The following is a 20,229-nucleotide window of genomic DNA, read 5'->3' as shown; positions in this document are numbered from 1 at the left end:
TGATGCTGTCACTACTGCCATGGCTAAAACCCTGAATAAAAGAGAAAAAGAGGAAGAAGATAAATGATTGATGCTGCTGTACATCCCTGCTGCACGGACTCTGGAGGCAGGGTGAAGCTTCAAATGCCTCCAACAGCAACCTTCACGCTGCTGGGAAGGATATTCAAGAAAGGTCCAGTGCTTTGCGTAGCTCAGCCTCAGATTCACACCAGGGGAATCCTCTTTGATTTAAGCGCCTGTGCAATTTGCAGGAGGCCGAAGCGCACTGACACCCAAGCAGAGGCCGCGGCGCCCCCGGCGGTGCGGTGCCCTGGGCGGTGCAGTGCCCCCGCCCACCGCCAGGCGGCGGCGCGCAGGCGGCGGCGCGCGGCCGCTCGGGACGGGCGCCTCGCTGGTGCTGACGCGCGGCGCGGGCGGGAGCGGCGGCCGGAGCGGCGGCGGCCTCAGTGGCGGGTTCGGTGTTTTGGCGGCTCTGCCCCTTCCCCGCGGCGCCATGCCCACCGTGGAGGAGCTCTACCGCAACTACGGCATCCTGGCGGACGCCACGGAGACGGCGGGCCAGGTGCAGTGAGGCTGCGGCCTGCAAGGCCTCGCTAGGCCTCGGGCTTGCGTAGCGCCGCCGCGGGGAGTTGCGGGCCGAGGCGGGGCGGGCGGGCCGGGTGCCGCCGGAGGGGCTCCTCGCTCGCCGCATGCCGGCCAGCCCCCGGGGCTGTGCTCGGGCTGGCGGCGGCGCGGGCTGGGCGGAACGAGCAGCGCGGCCGCGGATCCGCAAGGAGAGCAGGAGCTCCCGTCGCTTTTGCAGCACCCGCGTCCTGTCGGCAGCTCTCCTTTACATGCGGCCTCTCGTATATTAACCGGTTCTTGGCTAGAGTCAGGCTGTTTTTTCCAAGGGGGCGGGAAGTTTCGCCTGGCGAATTCGGGCCTTGAAGTCTTTGACACCGCACTTGCAGACGCAGCGCGCTTGCAGATCTGGAGGGCGTCTGGAAGGCTGTCTTGCTAAAAAGCTTGCTGAGGGAAAGTGAAGTCTGCTATGGTTTGAAAGCTGCCCGTAGCCCTTTGGTTTTTTCCTTCCTTGAGGCAAGAACGTAAGGTCGACCCTCCCACTGAAGATTTTTTTTCTGTAAAATCTTGGCAAAATCTGCCATTTGTTTATACCATTACTGAATAATTCAAGAGAAGAAGATGACTTGGAATATTACCAACAGAAAATATTATGGCTAGTTGCAATTAGTTTTGGAATTGCATTAGTCCCTCATTTTCCCAAATGGCCCCCTGAAAAAGCAGAATATACTTTTTTTTTTTCCTTATGGCCCTAATGTCAATAAGTAGGAAAGTAGTTTTGCTATATCTATATCTAACCATGGATTTTAAACTAAACGACAACACTGCTATACAATGTCACTTAGAAAGTTCCTTAAGAGAACAAATATTTTGGTTATTGGTTGTGGACAGGGGGATGTTGAAGGTGTTTTGTTTTTTTTTTGTTTTAATTCAGGTCCGTTCACTTTGCTTGTGTAGTTATGCCCTAGTGAAACAAAGACTCCTGGCAGGCAGTCCAACAAAAACATCACTTCAGAGCCAAAAAGAAAGTGCGAATAAAATGTAGGGAGCTGCAGGGAGAGATGCAGAGTAAAACGTGCTGTTATCTTGCCACTTCAGAAATGCACAGTTCATCTCACTTTGATTCTTGTGAGTATCTTCTCTGAGGAAGGAATGGCCATCTTAGGAAGAGCAAACTCCAGCATGGTTAAGGAATGCAGCCTGTGACAGGGTAGTTGTGTAAGAAGTTCTGAGAGTAAATATAGAGTGGGGATTCCTAAAACACTCTCCCAGCTTTGCCCCTCTCCAGTTTTTGGGTTCCCAGAGGCAGAGGAAATATCTCTGTAACAAGCATAGCTTGTGAGGTTATTTCTCAGTGAACTTTCCTGACGCTTTGTTGAGCTGAGTGTGCTTCTGGCTTATAAAGGTTCTGTGCTAAAACAGTTCATTGTTTTGTTAACCTTTGTGACAGAGCTACCCCTTTGAATTTTTCATTTCATAATCTTGCTTGGTGGCTCCAGTTTCTGCATTCTGAGAAGCCATGAGTTCCTTGTTCATCAGTTTTATCTCACTTAGTGCTTTATTATCTCTTAAAAACATCATGAACATGATCTCTTACTGCAAAACGTCACGGTCACCGTGTCTCAAATAAAGAAACATTGAGCTTGGGCATGGGGACTACCACAAGTTATGGCATCAAGAGAAGTACTGAGCTTGTAAAACAATTTCAGCTGAGAAAGGGGCTCAGAGATGAGGTGTCCACAAGTGGAATGAAGGTGAGAAGTTGAAAAAAACTACTAGGAAGCTGGCTGAAAATAAAGAGGAAGATAAACATTTCTTCATAATGCATTGTGAAACTTGGCACAGGGCACTGCAGAGTATTAATTGACTCAAGAACTAACCTAGAGAAGTTAATGGATGACTGGTCAATTAAGAGGAATTGAAACCAAAGGTCTGGACGCTGTCTCCAGCTTAGGACATTCCTTTGTTACAGAAGGGAAGGGAATGCACAAAACAGAAGGATCACACTGTGTTTGTAGTTGCCTGTGGCTTTTCTACAGCATTCCATGCTGCCAGGTACAGATAAAACAGACTCCTGAACTGTATTTTCCCTACATGGTAGGAGTAATTAGCATGCAGGAACACAAATGCAGGGAACACGGGCTACTCTGTTCCATTGCTGCGTGAATGCTTTTTTATATGTATTAAGTTACAATAGAACTTGCTCTTAACATGCAGCCTGAGAACCCATGTCTGTACTGGTGTGCGTTTTCATTGCTAGTTTGTGCTGGCTCATTCCTGCCTTTGCTGCTGAGTCCACTGCATTGGCCCAGCTACAGGGTGAACTTGGTGATGATGTGGTTCAGCTGAAAGGCAACTGATTCTTTCACTGCTTATTTTTCATCCAGATCTGTATCCCACTCCAGTTCAGAGTCTGGCAACACAGCTAACAACAAGCTGTAGGGAGTGCTTCAGGAGCATGGGCACTAAATTTTAAAGTGCAGCTTGCTTTAGAGGGCATTAATGCAGTGTATGGCTGTGTAAATCAGTGTCTGTGTTTGCTATGGGACAACTTTCATGTGGATTAGTGGTGATACATAGATCTTTGTAGCTCTGGGAAATTTAATGTAAATAAAGCAAAGAAAGTGTCCTGTGCTGTCAGGGTTGGTGTTCAAAGTAGAATAAGCTGTTTTAAGCATTCTTTTTCACAACCATGAGGAAAATTAATCTTAAAAGTTCCTGATTTCCACTAGTATCCTAATAATGCTGACTTCTATTTCACAAACACACAGCTAACCACAGCAAAGACTTCAAATAATTTTAAAGTTTCGTTCCTGCAGTCACAGAATCAGAAGCACCTGTGTGATTCTAGTTGGAGCAGCTAGAGAAAATTTTACTGTTGTGGAAGTGTTTATTCCTGTATTTGGAATATATATTTCTATATTTAAAACTGGAGGTTTCTGGATTTTTTTTTTTAATCTAGTTTCCTTTTCTTCAAGTGCTGTATTTCATCCCAGGTTAACTACCTGAATAGATATGAGAGATTCTAGGTGAAGTTAACTACCTGAATAGATACCAAAGATACTTTAGCACCATGTATGTTAATTAGAATTCATGATCCACTGCAGTGGGACAGTTACAGGGAAAGGTAAGATCTACTTCAAAGACAATACACGAGCATACAAAAGGCAGAAATTCCTTGAAAAACTGGCCAAGTTCAGTGGCAGGGATCATGGAATTCCTTGTACTAATCTAATCACAGTGTGCAAGAGGTGTTACCCTTAGGGCTGGCAGCTGGAGCAGTACACGCTTGAACGGACAGGAGCCAGAATAACAGTAAAAGCCAGGCAACAAAGGCAGATATTACCAAATTGGCATGGCTGTATCAGTCTAAGAGAAAACTATATTCCTTTGTAAGAAGCTTGTATAATATGGTTCACTTAAATAGTTTCAGAGAATGGGAGAAAAAATGCTTTCCTTGTTTTGAGAATAACCCAGGATTTTTCCATTTATGTATTCTGGTTTTGTTTTTTCAGCATAAGGATGCCTACCAGGTGATCCTGGATGGTGTGAAAGGAGGTGCCAAGGAGAAGAGACTTGCAGCCCAGTTTATTCCTAAGTTCTTCAAACATTTTCCTGAGCTAGCTGACTCAGCTATCAATGCCCAGTTGGACCTCTGTGAGGATGAAGATGTTTCTGTAAGAATAAGAGCCTTGTAGCAAGTTGATACTTTAAATTTCTATTTTGTCTTTTTGTTTAATGGTCTGTGTCTTTTGGGAGAGAAGGGTTGGTCTTTGGGAAACATAAATTTAATTGTATTCTTGTATTTAATTCATTGTGTAATGGTTTAGGAGGATGCATCAGTTTTCATTTATCTTTTTTAGCTCCCACCACTGATCAAAGGAATAGCTCTGTAGAAAGAAACTTAGAGTTTGACTAGCATTCACGTGGTTTCCTATCAAAAGGCACTTTGTGGTAACTGATTCTGATGGATAAATATTGCTGGGACACAGAATCTTGTTTGCACCTGAGAACCACGGGGATGTGATTCTGACTGTTGTGCTTCTTGAGATGCTTCATGCTGGTTCTTTGGTGCTGGTAGCAGCTGTACCTTTGAAGAAGTGTCTCTGTTTATCAGGTCTTAAGGCATTTGGACAGATCATGCAAGGATTTTTTTCAGTGTTGGGAACCAACCCTAGAGTTTATCCCTGCCATTTGCACAACTGTAGAACTGTCAGCAAATAAAACTCCTTAACACATATTCCAGCCTTTATACTGTCGATCCTATGAATGATTTTGTGAACAAAAGTGCTGTTTGAATTTGATTTTTCTCCAGTGCTGCCTAGCTCTAAGAAAAAAATTTTTTTTTCTTCATAATCATGTCAAAATAGGGGGATTTGGGGTGTTGTGTAATTCCTGAAATTTTAAAATTTTTTAAATTTCTACATTATTGACAATTTTGACAGATCCGTCGACAAGCAATCAAGGAATTGCCTCAGTTTGCCACTGGAGATAATCTTCCTCGGGTAGCAGACATACTGACCCAGCTTCTGCAGTCAGGTAAGAGACACACTCTGGCTGATCTCCTCATGGCACACCTAAATATGGATACAGTTTTGATTCTGTAAAACATTTTTCATTGATTCATAATTTATCCCAGCGCTATTCATGTCCTTCTTGTGTTTTCTCCTGTTTTATATTTGCTGTACAGTTAGGCTGAAAGGGCACTAATTATTCTAATTGAAACAAAAAATCCTTGTTTTAAATAAAATAATTTTTTTTTATTCAAGTTCTCTGAAAGCATCTGTAGAAAAAGGCAAGGGGGGTAACCTTCCAGTTATGGACTGCAGCAAATTTGTTTCTGAAAAAGAGTTACTGAATTTCTGATCCAGTTTCTAGAACCTGAAACAGCCTGAGGGCATTTTGTTCTATACAGTTGTATTTTTGGTGCAAAATAAATATTTTGGGGGTAAATTCAGGATTTAATATACATTTAATCTCAGTAAGTTATAAAGTACTAAATATTAGGTGTTCAAACTTCCATTAAAACTGCATGGTTAAGACTCTGGGCTTCTCAAGAAGATAGATTTTGGGTTGGGTTTTTTGAGATTTCTGTGTTTCTCCATTTAGTTTAAGAGAGAAAAAGTTCCTGCCACATATAATACTGTAAATACTGTAAATTAATTAAGAGTTTAAAAATAAAAAGGTATTTTACAAAAATTAAGTGAAAGTTAGTTTATTAAAATAACTAAACATATAGATTAATAACTTCCCTTAAAGTTTTCAGTCCTAGCAAGTTTTAAGGTTTAGTTTTGACAGGGAGACTAAAGTGATAAATAGCTTTATTTTTTTTTTTTTTGCTTCCAGCTTCCATAATCATGGTTTTGAACTTCCTCAGTCTCATAGTTTTTAAAAATATAGGTTATGTTGTTTATAGGTAAATGCTGAGGACAGAATACTTCTCATACAGTATTAGCCATTTTGGTTTTCTGCTCTTACCTTTCCATTTCAAGTGTACAGATATTAATTTTTTTCTCTCTCCAGATGATTCTGCAGAATTCAATTTGGTGAACAATGCCTTGCTCAGTATATTTAAGATGGATGCTAAAGGTAAAAGACACATTTTTATATACATGGCTTTTATTAATACTTTTCAGTCTGTAGTAGTATGAGAACAGGACTCAATTTTTATCTTCTTAGTACAGTGCAAAAGTGAGACACACACTAATTGTTTGGTTTTGTAAACAGTACTGAACTTTATAATTGTGTATCTGAATTACACAGACTAATAAAAGAGTGTGAATTTTTATGTCAAGATATATGAAAATTGTAATTTAAAAAAATAGTATGGCAGTTATTTTAAAATGTGTTGTGGAATCTTAAAAGGAGGAACTTCTTCCTTCTGTGTAAAAGGTCCAGGTCATAACTTCTAAAATAATTGTTGTTATCCAATTTATTTTCCATTCAGGGACTTTGGGAGGTTTATTCAGTCAGATTCTTCAGGGAGAGGATATTGTGAGAGAGAGAGCCATTAAGTTCCTTTCTACAAAACTGAAAACCTTACCAGAGGAAGTGATGACAAAGGAGGTGGAGGAGTTCATATTGGCTGAATCAAAGAAGGTGAGCATCTGATTCCAGTTCAAACTCAAGTATTGTTCAACCATCCCTTATCATTGATGTTGCTTTGGAGGTCTGTTTGAGCATTTTACAAATCTGGTCTTGTAGTTAACCTATTCTGATACACTCCAAAGTTTGCAGCATTTTTTTGTGGTAATGTTAAAATCATGTCTCTTCTAATTTTGTAAGAGTGAGTTTGATTAGAATTGCACCTAATTGTTCACATTGGAAAGGGTCTTTGAGAGATTGATCAGCTCAGTGAATTATGCTCAGCTGAATTCTGATCAGACTTCCTCATGCTTTTTCTAGTTGGGTTTTGAAAACCTCTAATGAAGGACAGTTCCTATACTTTCTGAGCAACCAGCTTCAATGTTCAATTGTCCTCAAGAGATCTTTTTTTTCCCCTCTATCGAGTTGAAACCTCCCCTTTTAACTTTGAGTTATTGTTTCATTCTGATCATATCCACCTCATCAAAGAACCTGGCTGCTATGGGTGATGTCTTGCTCTGAATTGTTGGAAGATAAGTTTGTTTGCCCCACCCACGCAGCTCTCTTTTTTTAGGCTGGAAAAGCCTGATTGCTTTAGGTTTTCCTCACAGCTCATGTGCTCTAGACACAGATAACCTTGTTGATTTGCCTTCCTAAAGCTTATCAAGCACTTCCTCATACAGGAGAGCCCAACACTAGGTGCAGTATTCCACATTTGGTCAGATGATGGCCCAGCCAAGGACCTGTTGGACCCAGCCAATTCTCTGTCCTTTTTGTTTTCTTTAGTCTGTGCTCTTGTCCTTAGCCCAGAACACTGCTTTTCACCCAAGGTATGGTACTGTCACTTGTGTTTAGCCTGCTGTCACCCAGAACCCTCAGTCTTCTCAGCAGAGCAGTTCCCCAGCCAGTCAGTCCCCTACCAGTGCTGATGCAGGGAAGTTAGTTCATCCCAGGTGCAGGACTTGGCATTTATCTTTGTGGAATCTTAGGAGATTTCTGTGCATTCCCTAAGCTGAGAAAGATGCAAAGTTTTAAAACAACCGATAATGAGTAGATACTTGTTTAATATTTATTCTGCCTGAAGCATTAGATTTTTGTTAGATAGGAGTTGGTTCTCAATTTAGAGTTTAAAAAACTGTTTCCTGTGCACAACTTGATGACAGTTACTTTGATTTGTAGGTGCATTCAATTATGTTGAATGTTTTCATATGTTACTTCAAACTTCTGTTTTTAAATAACTAAATGGTAAATTAAATGCTAAATATTTGCATACTTTACCTTTTCAAATCCAGTAGGTTTGACTTGGAGGTTTACAAATTGTCACCACAAAAATATGCTTTCTGTTTTTCTGTTAAGGTTCTGGAAGATGTGACAGGCGAGGAGTTTGTTCTGTTCATGAAAATATTGTCTGGATTAAAAAGCTTGCAGACAGTCAGTGGGAGGCAGCAACTGGTGGAGCTGGTAGCTGAACAGGCTGACCTGGAACAAACGTTCAATCCATCAGATACAGACTGTGTGGACAGACTTCTGCAGTGCACCCGGCAGGCAGTACCATTGTTCTCAGTACGTATTTGTTTGCTTTGCATGAGGACTATTGAGGAATACAAATACAAAGATACCTTGTGTTATTCTCTTCTCTTTTCAAATTTAAGATGTTACAGTGAATTACGACAAGATTCTCACATTATTTTGCATGAATTTGGTTATGTCAAGTCTAGTGACCAGCAATTGCAGAGCTTAAGGGCCTATTCTTGGGTTGTAAGCAGTCTGCTTACACAGCTGCTGTTGTGGACATCCTCTGAATTTAGGCTACCTGCAAGGAGGTCTGTCTTAGAAATAAGAGGGAAGTTTAATAAAGCTTTAGGGTACAGCTGTGAGGCAGGCATTTATAATGGTGGAGGGGTGATGGGAGAACAGCATTTAGCCCCTTGAGACTCAGTAATAACATGAATAATGTGTGATGGTTCGTTTGTGGGTTGTTTTTTTTTCCAGAAAAATGTTCATTCCACAAAATTTGTTACTTATTTCTGTGAGCATGTTCTGCCAAACCTCAGCTCTTTGACTACTCTAGTGGAGGGTCTTGATATCCAGTTAGAGGTAAGCCAAAACTAAAATGTCTTCCAAATAGTGAAAAATAACCATCCTAGATAAAGACAGGTATTTTAAAAATCATAAGGTCTTTCCTCCAGTAGTTCTCATTTCTTGGCTTGTAAGAAAAGTAGCTGCACTAGAAAAAACGTTTGCTCTATTGAGGCATGAGTGAGCATTGCCTTTTAAAGCATGTGTCATCTGTCCCAAGCTTTTGAAGCAAGGTAGAATAAGTAGATCAATGTAATAATTTTTATATTACTCTCATTTTTTTTTAAGCACATAGCATTTATTGAAATGATGGTTGCATAGTTTGGGCTAATTTAGCCTCCTAAGGGAGTGGCTTAATGTGTGTAATTTTGTTTACATTAATCAGTGCTATGGCTTCAGTTAGATCTCTGGCTCTCACTTGAAGGTGAGCTGTGCTGCAGATGTGGGAGATTAAGTTTTGTTTACTTGTTGACTAATGCTTGTTGGGATTAGACACACAAACCTGTGTTTCTCTTTACAGACAGGACAAACAAATTAGTCATGTTCTTCCTCGAATTCCTTCCTGCTGTTTTGGGAGGGGTTTAGTTGTAATAGCTAGCCTCTACTGTGCTAGCCGTAGTGATGTGATAATTGATTTTAGGTTGAATGTTAGCTTGTGTACTTTCAGTTAGCACACAAAAACCTGGCTATCCTTACGTTTAGGTTTTGAAGCTTCTCGCTGAAATGAGTTCATTTTGTGGTGATATGGAAAAGCTTGAATCAAATTTGAAGAAGCTGTTTGATAAATTGCTGGTAAGACTAATTCAATTTTTATTCATGTAAAACACTAAGAAATTAAGTTTTCACCAAAACAAGTTATTATTATGTATTCATCTCTTTATCCTTTTTCTGAAGTGGCTATTTCAGAGATGTTCCAGTTCACTGATAGAAGGTTGAACATAATTTTGCAATTTAAAGCCTTTGTAGATACAGAGCTGTTACCTGAATAATGTTTTTAATCCAGTAAACTCAAGTGTGTTTCTTCTTTTTAATTTTCATAGTCATGAGAGACTCATGCTGATACTATTAAAGACTGTATCTGCACTGACAATTCTAAGCAAATTCATCACTATTTCAGAAGCATTGGTGCAGTACATTATTGCTTCCTGTGGTAGTTGTGCCACCATAGTATTTCCTCTGAGTCGAGTCACAGAAGTGTAGGTAAACAGCTTGCACAGGACTTTATTCAGTACTTCATCCATTAGTATAGAGATGGTGGATACTTCTTAAATTGTTAGCACAGATAAACCATCCAATACAAACACTGTGAAAGATCAATCAGACAGCATAAAAGTGTCTCATGCATTTGTTTTCCTTTCTGTTCTTCAGGAGTATATGCCACTCCCACCAGAGGAAGCAGAAAATGGGGAGAATGCTGGCAATGAAGAGCCCAAGTTGCAATTCAGTTATGTGGAGTGTTTATTGTATAGCTTCCATCAGCTAGGTCGCAAACTTCCAGACTTCCTCACAGCCAAGCTGAATGCAGAGAAATTGAAAGACTTCAAAATCAGGTAAGTGTTAATGTTCTGGTACAAGGTATTTGTTAAAAAGTTTTAGTGGGGTTCCCCAGGACTCAGGACTGGGGCCTGCCCTATTCAACATTTTTATCAATTACTTGAATGAGGAGATTGGCTGCATTCTCAGTAAGTTTGTGGGCAACACCAAATTGAGTGGGAGTTTTGATTAGCTCAAAGGTAGGAAGATCTGCAGAGGGTTTTGGACAGGCTGAATCGATGAGCTGAGGACAACTGCATGAGATCTAATAAGGTGGAATGCTGGGTCTTGTAGTTGGGTCACAACAAGCCCATGTAGCACTGCAGCTTTGGGCCAGAGTGGCTTGAGAGTAGATCAGCAGAAAGGGGCTTGGAGGTGCTGGTTGACAGCCAGCTGGGTATGAGCCAACAGTGTGCCCAGGTAGCTAAGAAGGCTAATGGCATCCAGACGTGTATGAAGAATGATACAGATGTGGGCAGCAGGACCAGGACAGTGATTGTCCTGCTGTACTGGGCACTGGTGATGCCTCACCTTGAATGCTATATGTGGTCTCGGGACTGTCACTTCAAAAAGTACATTGAGGCGCTGGAGTGTGTCCAGAGAAGGGCAGTGGACCTGGGGGAGGGTCTGGAGCACAAGTCTCATGAAGAGTGGCTGAGGCAATAGGATCTGTTTAGTCTGGAGAAAAAGAGGCTCAGCTGGGACCTCATTGCCCTCTACAACTGCCTGACTGGAGGTTGTAGTGAGGTAGGAGTTGGTCGCTTCTGCCATGTCTCAACTGAAAGGACAAGGAAATGGCCTTATGTTCTACCAGGAAAGGGTCACATTAGATACTAGAGACAAAAATTTTACTAGAAGACTGGTTGGGCACTGGAGTAAGTTGCCCAGGGAGGTAGTGGAATCACTGTCTCAAAGTGTTCATGAGGCATCTGGATGTGGCACTTGGGGGTATGGTTTAGGTGTGATTAGCTGGATTAGCTAATACAGCTAATTAGTTGGATTAGCTGATCCTGTAGGTCTCTTCTAACCTTTCTAATTCTCTGACTTTAAATGTGAATTGTCTGGATGCTAAATCAGATTGATCAGAGACTTACTTTGAGCATTTTTCCTTAAGAGGAAGAAACAAGACTACAGCTTCCCTTTGCTTATGCTTTTATTTCTACAGGACTATGTAAATTTTACTAAGGTATTGCTTTTAAATGTTTTAGGCTACAGTATTTTGCTCGAGGGCTGCAGGTGTATATTCGACAGCTTCGTCTGGCACTTCAAGGAAAAACAGGAGAAGCTTTGAAAACAGAGGAGGTAAGAATTGTTTGGGAATTCAGATTTTTCTAATTGACCCTACTGAAAGAACCATTGGCACATATTAACAGGCTGCAGTTTTAAGTGTGCAAGTAGATTAAGGGAATAATAGAGCTAACATTATTGCAAGTGCATGTCACCTTATGCTACATTTTGCAAGTGAAGATGTTCTAGTTTCAACTTTCAGCTGCTTGCTGCAGCCACATCTGTTTGGTTTAATTGTGCTCTGTGCTTTGTTTGGAAGGGGAAATTTTCATATGTTGAGCAAAAAAAAAAAAAACCACAGTGGGACTACACTGGAACATTAAAAGCAACTAGTTAGTGTGGAACTACAAGAATCTTAAAAGCAGCTATCATAAAAACTTGGAAGTGTACACACCTTTTACTATCACTGTTACTTATAGAAATTAACTAGGAAGAGCAGTGAGTTTGATGTTATAACTTCATGTAATGCAGTTGGCATCAAGCTGCTAGATGCTCATTGTTGTCTGTTTTTTTTACAGAACAAGATTAAAGTGGTTGCCTTGAAAATAACCAATAACATTAATGTTTTAATCAAGGTAAGTCCTTACATTATGAATTACTAAATTCCCACTGCAGAGTAAGCTATGCAGAAGAAAAGAGTAGATTCAAACCAAGTTGTTATGTATTACTGTGTTGGTGGTAGCCAGCTCAAAGTTCGTGCTGCTTTACTTTTTCTGAAGAGAGGTGGATCTTGCTGATTGTGCTAGCAGCTTAGCTTTTGCTGCTAATTGTCTTGGGTATGTGGACACACTTTCTTGCAGCACTAGTTGTCCCCAGGAAAAGGCCACCTTGCTTCTTTAGGGGTCTCTGGATTTTCTTGTCATTTCCCTTTCCTGTAGTGTCAGTGGGGAGTACAGATTAGTTCACAGAGGTGCAAGGAGATATAAAGGAGGGAGGAGGCAAAGCAAGCTCCTGTACAGAACCTGTTTCTCCAAAACACCTAGAAGAGATGGGCTGCAAGAAAGACTTTCATCTGGAGCCCATGAAACCATTCTGATTTCTTCTAAGCCCATTTTCCTCTCTTCCTTCATTCTCACTTCCCACAATAAACCAAAAACTTGGCCCACCATATTGAGAAGCCTATCTTGTACCATCATAGGGATATCAGATGTCTTCCAGCAGGAGTCACTATAGTTCATTGTAAGATGCTTGATGTGCACAGGAAAGGAGAGAAAGCCTGGGCTTTCTGTGTAGATGCCCCATTCCTTGAAACATCCAAAGCTGGATTAGATGGTCTGAGCAACCTCATCTAGTGGAAGATGTCCCTGCTCATTGCAGGGTCATTGAAGTATATGGTATTTAAACATCCCTTCCAACCCAAACTAGTCTATAATTCTGTATTTGCTCAGTGTAAGACACTATTGTGCTAAGATAAATCCTACTTGAATTTCCTAGTAAAAGCAGCCAGATAAGGCAGTATTCTACTGCCTTCTCTTTCTGCCATGGGACTAAAGGATTTAAAATTATTGGAGAGTAGTGGTTATTTTGGAGTCTCAATAAATAGCTAAAATTTTGAAGTGCAGTCGACATAAATTTAACTGTCCAATTCTGTATCCATAGGATCTCTTCCACATTCCTCCTTCTTACAAAAGTACAGTTACATTGTCCTGGAAACCAGTACAGAAGGCAGATGCAAGGTAAGAGTTCTTCATACAATAAAAGAAAACAGTGGAGTTCATTTTGTAAAAAGTAAAAATTAATCTCCCAGGCTGTGTCTGTACAATACAGACAGCATGTGAGCTAAAAGTTTCACATCAAAAATAACACCCATGCTGTGGCTATGGAGTGATGCTTTTAGTCTTGCTTTAGGGATACTAAAGACAATCAGCTGAAGGCTCTTTTGAGATACTGTTGTCCAGGGCATCATCATTGGCTGCTGCTGTCTTCCAGTGGCTAATCTTTGTTGCTGAGCTACTATTACTGTACTTGTCACCATAGGGGTGTAATGATATGTTTTTGTTTTATTCTGTCAGTCAAAAGAGAGCAAGTGAAGATACAACCTCAAGTTCACCCCCAAAGAAAGCTTCAGCAGGACCAAAAAGGGATGCCAGGCAAATATATAATCCTCCCAGTGGAAAATACAGCAGTAACCTGGGTAGTTTTTCTTACGGTAAGTTAGGCAGCTTGGAAAAACTTTGTCTAGTGACAGTTGTGTCTTGGGGTGCGGCAAATAAATATCACATTCATGGAAGATCAAATTCTACTCTCATGAATTTTTGTTTGTGATGTTCCTAGCTGTTGATGTATTGCAGTGTTTGAATGTTACCAGCCTATGACTTAGGTAATTTGCAAGTTAGTTTTAACAGTGTTTTAATACCTAGAGTTAGTAATTGAACAGTTGTGTTCCCTGTTATGACACACAGTGCACCAGTTTCCCATTGAACAGGCCAGTTGCAGCAAATGGCAGTGCTGGGTCACCTCCTGTCATACGACTGGACCTGTGCTGCATTCCTAATACAGCCACTGCTGATGTTGCAGACCTGATCGGGAAGCTCTGGGAATCGCCGGGTTCACTGTGCATGCACACAGTTACGTCCTCATGCTCCCAGGCACACTGAATCTGCCTTTCTGCAAGTCATATTTTTGGGTGAAGCTCAAGAGCGGCTGCAGACTGAATGAGTAGGACCAGCAATGGCAGCAGCTCATTCCTGTCTTTCCTGTAGGCCCATTGGTCCTACCTCTGGCAAGTAAAGAGTCTTGCTATGACAAATTGTCACCCACACCCATGGGTTGAAAAACTATTATAAAGCTTTGGCAGATACATAAAGCAAAGAGAAGAGATAACACCATCTGAAAATTTCTTATTCTGGACTTCAGGTGACACACCTGTGTCTTTCAAGATAAGCTTGTAATCCTGCAAGTCTAAAGATTGGGAAGCTTTCAACTAAAAATGTTTTATTGCTTGCTGCTGTTTCTTGTTAGTGAGATGCTTCAGCCTCATCAGTCAGCTTCTGATTTCTATGGCCTTTAAAACCAGCATGCAGTTCTCTCTGTAGATTAATAGAAACTGTATTTTAAGACTGTACATGAAGAAAAATCATGAAAGGGGAATGAGGGTTTGGTACATCTTCAAACAAATCCAGATAAACTATATAAACTTATTAGAGTTTGTATTGTTGGGGATTTTTTGGCTGTGATCAGATATGTTCTTAACAAAGAGAAATGAAAAATTTTCTACAGTATGCAAATACTTTGTGTGGTATCTCTTCATCTCTAGTTATGATTTGTAAATGAATGACGATATCAGCCCCAGAAAAAAGAATAATATGCTGGTGATAACTTTAGGATAGGGAAGGACAGGTAGAAAGACAAAGTTCTGGTTTTCCGTAATTGTATAAAATCACTAGTAGCAAGTCAGACTGACACCTCAAGGTTAATATTGTGTTATTGAACAGGAGGAAGAGCTAGGCAGCCAGTTTTCAATTCTGTGGTGATGGATTGGCCCAAATATAGTCCTAAATTACAGGGACTGTTATGTATCACAGTATTAGTATGCAGAAAGGCTGCACTTAATTTGGATGGACTCATTCTCCTGACCTCCTTTTAAAATTAGTGGGGTCCGTTTTCCATCAGAAAATAACTCAGCAATCTCGTGGTCCATAAGCAGGCATAGCCTCAGAGACGTCCAGATCCCACTATTCAGTTTGGATCTGTATACAACATAAAACCTGCCTGAAAAGTTTCAACTCTTTGTTTCAGAACAAAGAGGTGGTTTCCGGGGTGGACGAGGAAGAGGCTGGGGAGGACGTGGCAATCGCAGCCGAGGAAGAATCTACTGAGAAGACTGCTAAATCTTCCATGCCCCTGAAGGGCTAAAGTGAAAGTGCTACTCAGCAAGTTTGCTTGGAGCATTGTTTTCTTCAAGGACTGCCTTCCATTGGGACTGATTAAATGTTCTTTATATCTTTGTATGTATGATCTACTTTTCTAACGGACTACAACTTGTCCATAGTGAAATTACAACTGTATTTTTGGATGCTTACAGTCAGCAGTTTTGGGTTCTTACTTTTGAAGTGTCTTCAAGATTCAAAATTGGAAAAGAGCATAGATGTTTCATCAAAAGCTGGATCTTGACAGTTTGTATATTAACCTAAAAGTCAGCTACAGCATAACAGAAATATATAATTGAGTTTATGTATTAAGTAATGGACAGGAAAGGCATGACAACAGAGATAATGTGTTAGATAAGCTTAGCAGCTGAAGTAATCCTTTCCTCATCTGTAGCCATATTTTGCAATATGTGGAGAAGAGTACCATTGTTAAATTTGCTTTGATTTACTTTCTTTAATTGAATTGAATGAAATATATGTTGGTTTTTTAAAGTTTGCAACATGGCTGGAAATCTGTTCTGCTTGTAGCATGAAGCAATCTCATTACTTAGAGATGTGGAGAACGTGGTGTTTTTTGGTTTGCACATCTTACTCTTCTCCGTGCATTGTAATGCAAAAGTGATGTTTTGAAAATTTATTTTTAATGTTTAATATTAATATGTGCACATAGTTACGCCGTAAAATCTCAGTAAATGAATAGCATAGAAAACCAAAACAATAAATGACGAATTATTTCAGGAATGATTAAAGACTGATGCAGTGATTAAGCTTCCTAGACTGGAGCTAGACCATAGGTGTTTCTGGCTCTTTTCTGTTTTATGCAGATTTTTGGATTAGTTGGCACTTGAGGGTGGGCTGGTTGGTTGGTTTTTCTTGTTTTGTGATTTTTTTGTGTGTGTGTGTTTTGGTTCTTTTTTTTTAACCAATAGTTGCATTTAAAAATATATAAATAAAATTGTATTTTGGGTAACATTGAAAAATTCCAGCTACGTAGTTTGATTCAGGGGAAAAGTTAACAATTCCATGCTATTTTTTTTCATAGCAACTTGAGATTTTTATTTACTGGTGTGCACCCAGAAAATACAATGTAAGAGCACAATGCTTTTTTTTAAATTCTCACCACTCAAAATTTTAACTTCTCAGGTCATTCAACATTGTAAAAGAATCAGGATATAGTAAAAAGAAGTCAAAACAGGAGAAGAATTTTAATTAAGTGTTCCAGAGCATGTTGATGTAAAATACCTTAGGCTTTAGAAGAGTGAATAATATTTCTTATCCTCCTTTTTTTTTGCCCAGCGATATCCACAGAAGGTGATGTCTCCCCACCCTAGTTCCATTTGTATTTGCTTGTGAATCTGATTCAGGTGTTTTCATTAACACTCTTTAATATTTATCACTACAATCAGAAGGCCAGAATACCAAAATTATGTCAAAGTTAGAAATATTGTTGAGGATGCTAAATTCAAAGTCTGTTTTTGCTTAACTCTGGAACAGTAGGTAGGAAACTTTGGACATTCCAGGACATGTGAGCTGACTTTGGATTTCTCATTACATGCCAGCTGCTAAACTCTGATTTTGCATTAAAACCATGAAACTTGGCTAAAAGCTTTGAAGGAGAAATTTGTGAGGTCAAAATGTCACTCTGAAAATAGGCACTAGATATGTAATAAGCTTCTATTGGGAGGAAGAAAAAGGAAAAAGAAAAGACATTTTGCACTTGTAGCTATAATTGGTATTTTGAGGGGATTTAATAATGTAATCCCTAAAGCCTAAACACAGCTTGTATTTAGACTAGTAACTAGGTACTAGCAGCTTCTATTCTCACTGAATTTTGAGTGAGTTTTCTTTGTGTGACTCCTGTATTTCAGAGGTGATGTGCAAAGCTCTTGTGGCCTCAGAAGTCGCTATTTTCCCCAGTTTCCTATATAATTTTAACATAGTGAGTTCTTGTGGAAACATCTGTTTACCATCTTGTTGAATTGTAAATGTTCCCTTACAGCTTTGGAATAAATTCATTTTGTAATTTTGTTTGGCTCATTGTTTCACAGTTACTCTTCAGTATTTTGTCACCTTAGTAAAAGAAGTTCTGTGGTACCTTTTTGTTGTAGTTCAGTTACTCCTTAGGTTGCTGTAGATGCAGAAAGCTGTTTACCACTAAAGAATGGATCATAATAAGACTGCATTAGCTGTTTCAAGTTTTAAGTAATTCAAATGCAGAATTTTGAGGGAGAATTTAAATATATCAGCAAAAGTTGCATGTTTACATCTTATCTGGAAATTCGGTGAAAAGGAGTCAGTCATTGGTCTTACTCAAACTCCTGGACCTGACAGTGTGATACAGTTTGTTAGTACCTTAGGAGAGGAAAGCTAATGTCTACAAACAATGTGATGGATGAAGGTGTGAAATGGGTCCCGATGTCTCTCCTAACTTTGGGCAGCAGGTTTGTTGCAGAGCCCGGACAGCCTGGCTCCTGAAACAGACAAGGGTCTGTACAAGCCTGAGTTTTTGAGTTTTGGGATAAAATGGCAGGCTCAAGGGAGGAATATGTGGAAGGCAGTTTGGGAAGGCTGCACCTTCCTGGTGCCTCAGCCAGTGGGGAAAGGAAGAGGGCAACATGCAGCCAGTTTAGGATAAAAGGAGACTGCGCCCTCCAAAATCCCAAAACTCCACAGCTGTGCCTCAGTGGACTCTCTCCTCTTACTGGAATAAAGTTACAGGACTCCTCTGCCTCCTTTTTGGATATAAATCTCTGACATTTGTGGATTTTCCTGGCATTTATAATAAAGCAAGAGCCACTTGGAAGGGCAGCCTAGGGTTTTTTGTGGAACCTAATACACCTGAGTTGAAAACTGGCAGCAGTAAGGAACTGTATTTGTGCAATATTTCCTCTAGGCTGATTGAAACCAAATCTGTTAAACCACTGGCACATCATGTTGTAAACTTGTTTTATTTCCACTTAATGAGTTTGAGTTGCAAACCAATGCTGTTTAATAGGCGCTGGGAAGTTTGTTGTTCCCAAAGTGGGACTGCAGAAAGATTGAACGGAACATTTGAACATGGCAGCTTTTAGATTTCTCTCTGTACTGGGGAAACAGGCTTCCTCCCACTGCTGGGTTGGTATTTACTGTCAACCAGAACAGGACAAGAAAAGTTCGGGTTTTGCTGTGTAACTGAAAAGCATTAGAAGGGCCTTCAGAGCTCCCTTTATCCAGCTCTGGGAAGGCTGGCATTAACTGTGTGTGCATTGTTGCCGGTACGGCTGGCGTTGCGCTGGGCACAAAGTCGCTCCCTCGAGCTGTCGTGGCAAACGTTCCAGTGCCCGGGACAAAAATGACCTCCTTTAAATGGAAGCGTTCGGCGTGTCGCCACAGGGCGCTTGTTAGCATTTACGGCCGGCCGGGAGCTCGGGCCAGCAGCGCGGCCGTTACCGGCGGCTGCCGGGGCTGCGGAAGGCGCCGTTGGGCGGGCCCGGCTCCCCGCGCGGAGCAGCCGGTGCGCGGTGCTCTAACGGCGCTCCAGGGCCGCGCCCCGCTGCCGTGCCGCCCCTCGGCCCGGGGCTGCTCCGGCACCGACAGCGCTCCGGCCGGCGGCTCCGGCACCGAGCCGGGCACCGAGCCGGGCCCGCCCCCGGCGCGGCCGCACCGGGCCGAGCGCGCGGCACCGCCCGCTCCCAAAATGGCGGCGGCGGCCGTTCCGCTTCCGGAGGGTGCGAGCAGGCCGGGATTGGGGAAGATGGCGGCGGCTGGAGCGTCCGGGCGGGGCGGGCTGGGGCGGGTGTGGGTCTTCTCCGGCTGGGCCCTGGGCCTGTGCTCGCTGCTGGCCTCGGGGACGCGGCCCGCCGCTGCCACCACCCACTGGGTGGTCACCGAGGACGGGAAGATCCAGCAGCAGGTGAGCGGCCCGAGGGACGCGGGGCGCTGCGCACCCGGCTGCGGAGGCACGGAGAGCCCCTGCCCGCGCCGTCGCTCGCCCGTAGCCCAGGTGTGCCCCGAGCTGCGGGGCACGGCGCTGCTCGGCCCTGCCTCTTCTCGTAGCCTCTTCTCGTAGCCGCTGCAGCAGCCGGCGGCGCTGCCGGTCGCTCCGCGGCCCCGGCACGGGGGGCTCCCGCAGCGAGCTGGCGTCGCTTGTGAAACGTGGCTCGAACCCGCCGGAGCCCCGGGGCGAGGCAGCGGGGAGGGGCGCTCGGTGGGTCGGGGTGAGGCGAGGATGGATTTCGGCTGGAGCTCTGTTCGGAGCAGCGGCGGCTCCTGCCGGGAGCCGCTCCCGGGGAGGCTCCGGCATGAGGCCGGGTCCCGCTCTGGTGGGGAAGCAGCGGCACCGCGGCCCGGCCCAAAACCGGGACCCAGCGGGGCCGGCCCGGCACCCCCGGGCTGCCCGCCGGGGAGAGATGTCAGTGAGTTTGCGATTTTTCACATCCAGCCGCACCCGACCCGGCCGCTTTTCCTTCCTGCTGGAAGTAGGAAAGAAGCGGTGGCGCGTGTGCTCGGGCAGGAGCGCACGCACGCCCTGGAGGTTTAGTCAGAATGCCTTATTTTGATAGTGGGCTGTGCCTCACATTTACTAAGCGTCTTGAAAGAGTCGATATGTATCTCATAGCCTTTTCTTAGTTGTGTGCTTTCCTCTTTGTTGTAAAGGGAGCAGTACTAGAAATTTACTTTTGTGTCAGGTCTGTTTGTGTCAGGTCTTCCTCTGGAGTGGAAGAGCTGATCGCTGTACAAAAGATTGGGGACATGAATGTCCATTATCAGCTTCCGTTTGTGAGGATTTTTAGTCGGGTTTTCATGGCAAAATGCATTGAGGTCCTCAGACAGGTGG

General features: G+C 42.5%; 2 protein-coding genes across 3 annotated transcripts in view; both read left to right on the top strand.

Annotated features, from left to right (window-relative positions):
- The first annotated feature begins 374 nt into the window (after nt 1–374).
- On the top strand, nt 375–17,436 carry API5 (apoptosis inhibitor 5). The gene is made up of 14 exons (XM_021533218.3): nt 375–562; nt 4,077–4,238; nt 5,007–5,100; nt 6,085–6,150; nt 6,509–6,660; nt 8,002–8,208; nt 8,638–8,742; nt 9,427–9,516; nt 10,093–10,274; nt 11,466–11,559; nt 12,063–12,119; nt 13,144–13,220; nt 13,557–13,693; nt 15,283–17,436. Exons 1-14 carry the CDS (start codon nt 494–496, stop codon nt 15,360–15,362), a joined length of 1,572 nt encoding a protein of 523 aa, XP_021388893.1. The 5' UTR covers nt 375–493; the 3' UTR covers nt 15,363–17,436.
- A 1,653-nt stretch (nt 17,437–19,089) lies between these two features.
- Nucleotides 19,090–20,229, top strand: part of TTC17 (tetratricopeptide repeat domain 17) — a 55,837-nt gene continuing 54,697 nt past the window's right edge. Inside the window, exon 1 of one of the 2 annotated variants that reach the window (XM_021533219.3) lies at nt 19,090–19,305. In XM_021533219.3, coding sequence (XP_021388894.2) covers nt 19,090–19,305 — 216 coding nt within the window. The remainder of the gene's footprint in view (nt 19,306–20,229) is intronic. The other variant, XM_021533221.3, reaches the window with a different exon arrangement.

The sequence above is a fragment of the Lonchura striata genome, chromosome 6 (genome assembly GCF_046129695.1).
Source record: "Lonchura striata isolate bLonStr1 chromosome 6, bLonStr1.mat, whole genome shotgun sequence".
NCBI lineage: Eukaryota > Metazoa > Chordata > Aves > Passeriformes > Estrildidae > Lonchura > Lonchura striata.
This window is presented reverse-complemented; position numbering and strand designations above follow the sequence as displayed.

Bases quoted from the DNA above. Each gene is read 5' to 3' on its own strand.
- API5 (XM_021533218.3), top strand. From the start codon at position 494: ATGCCCACCGTGGAGGAGCTCTACCGCAACTACGGCATCCTGGCGGAC. The intron at 4,239-5,006 runs GTAAGAATAAGA...CAATTTTGACAG, and splicing joins GTGAGGATGAAGATGTTTCT to ATCCGTCGACAAGCAATCAA. The intron at 13,694-15,282 runs GTAAGTTAGGCA...TCTTTGTTTCAG, and splicing joins CCTGGGTAGTTTTTCTTACG to AACAAAGAGGTGGTTTCCGG.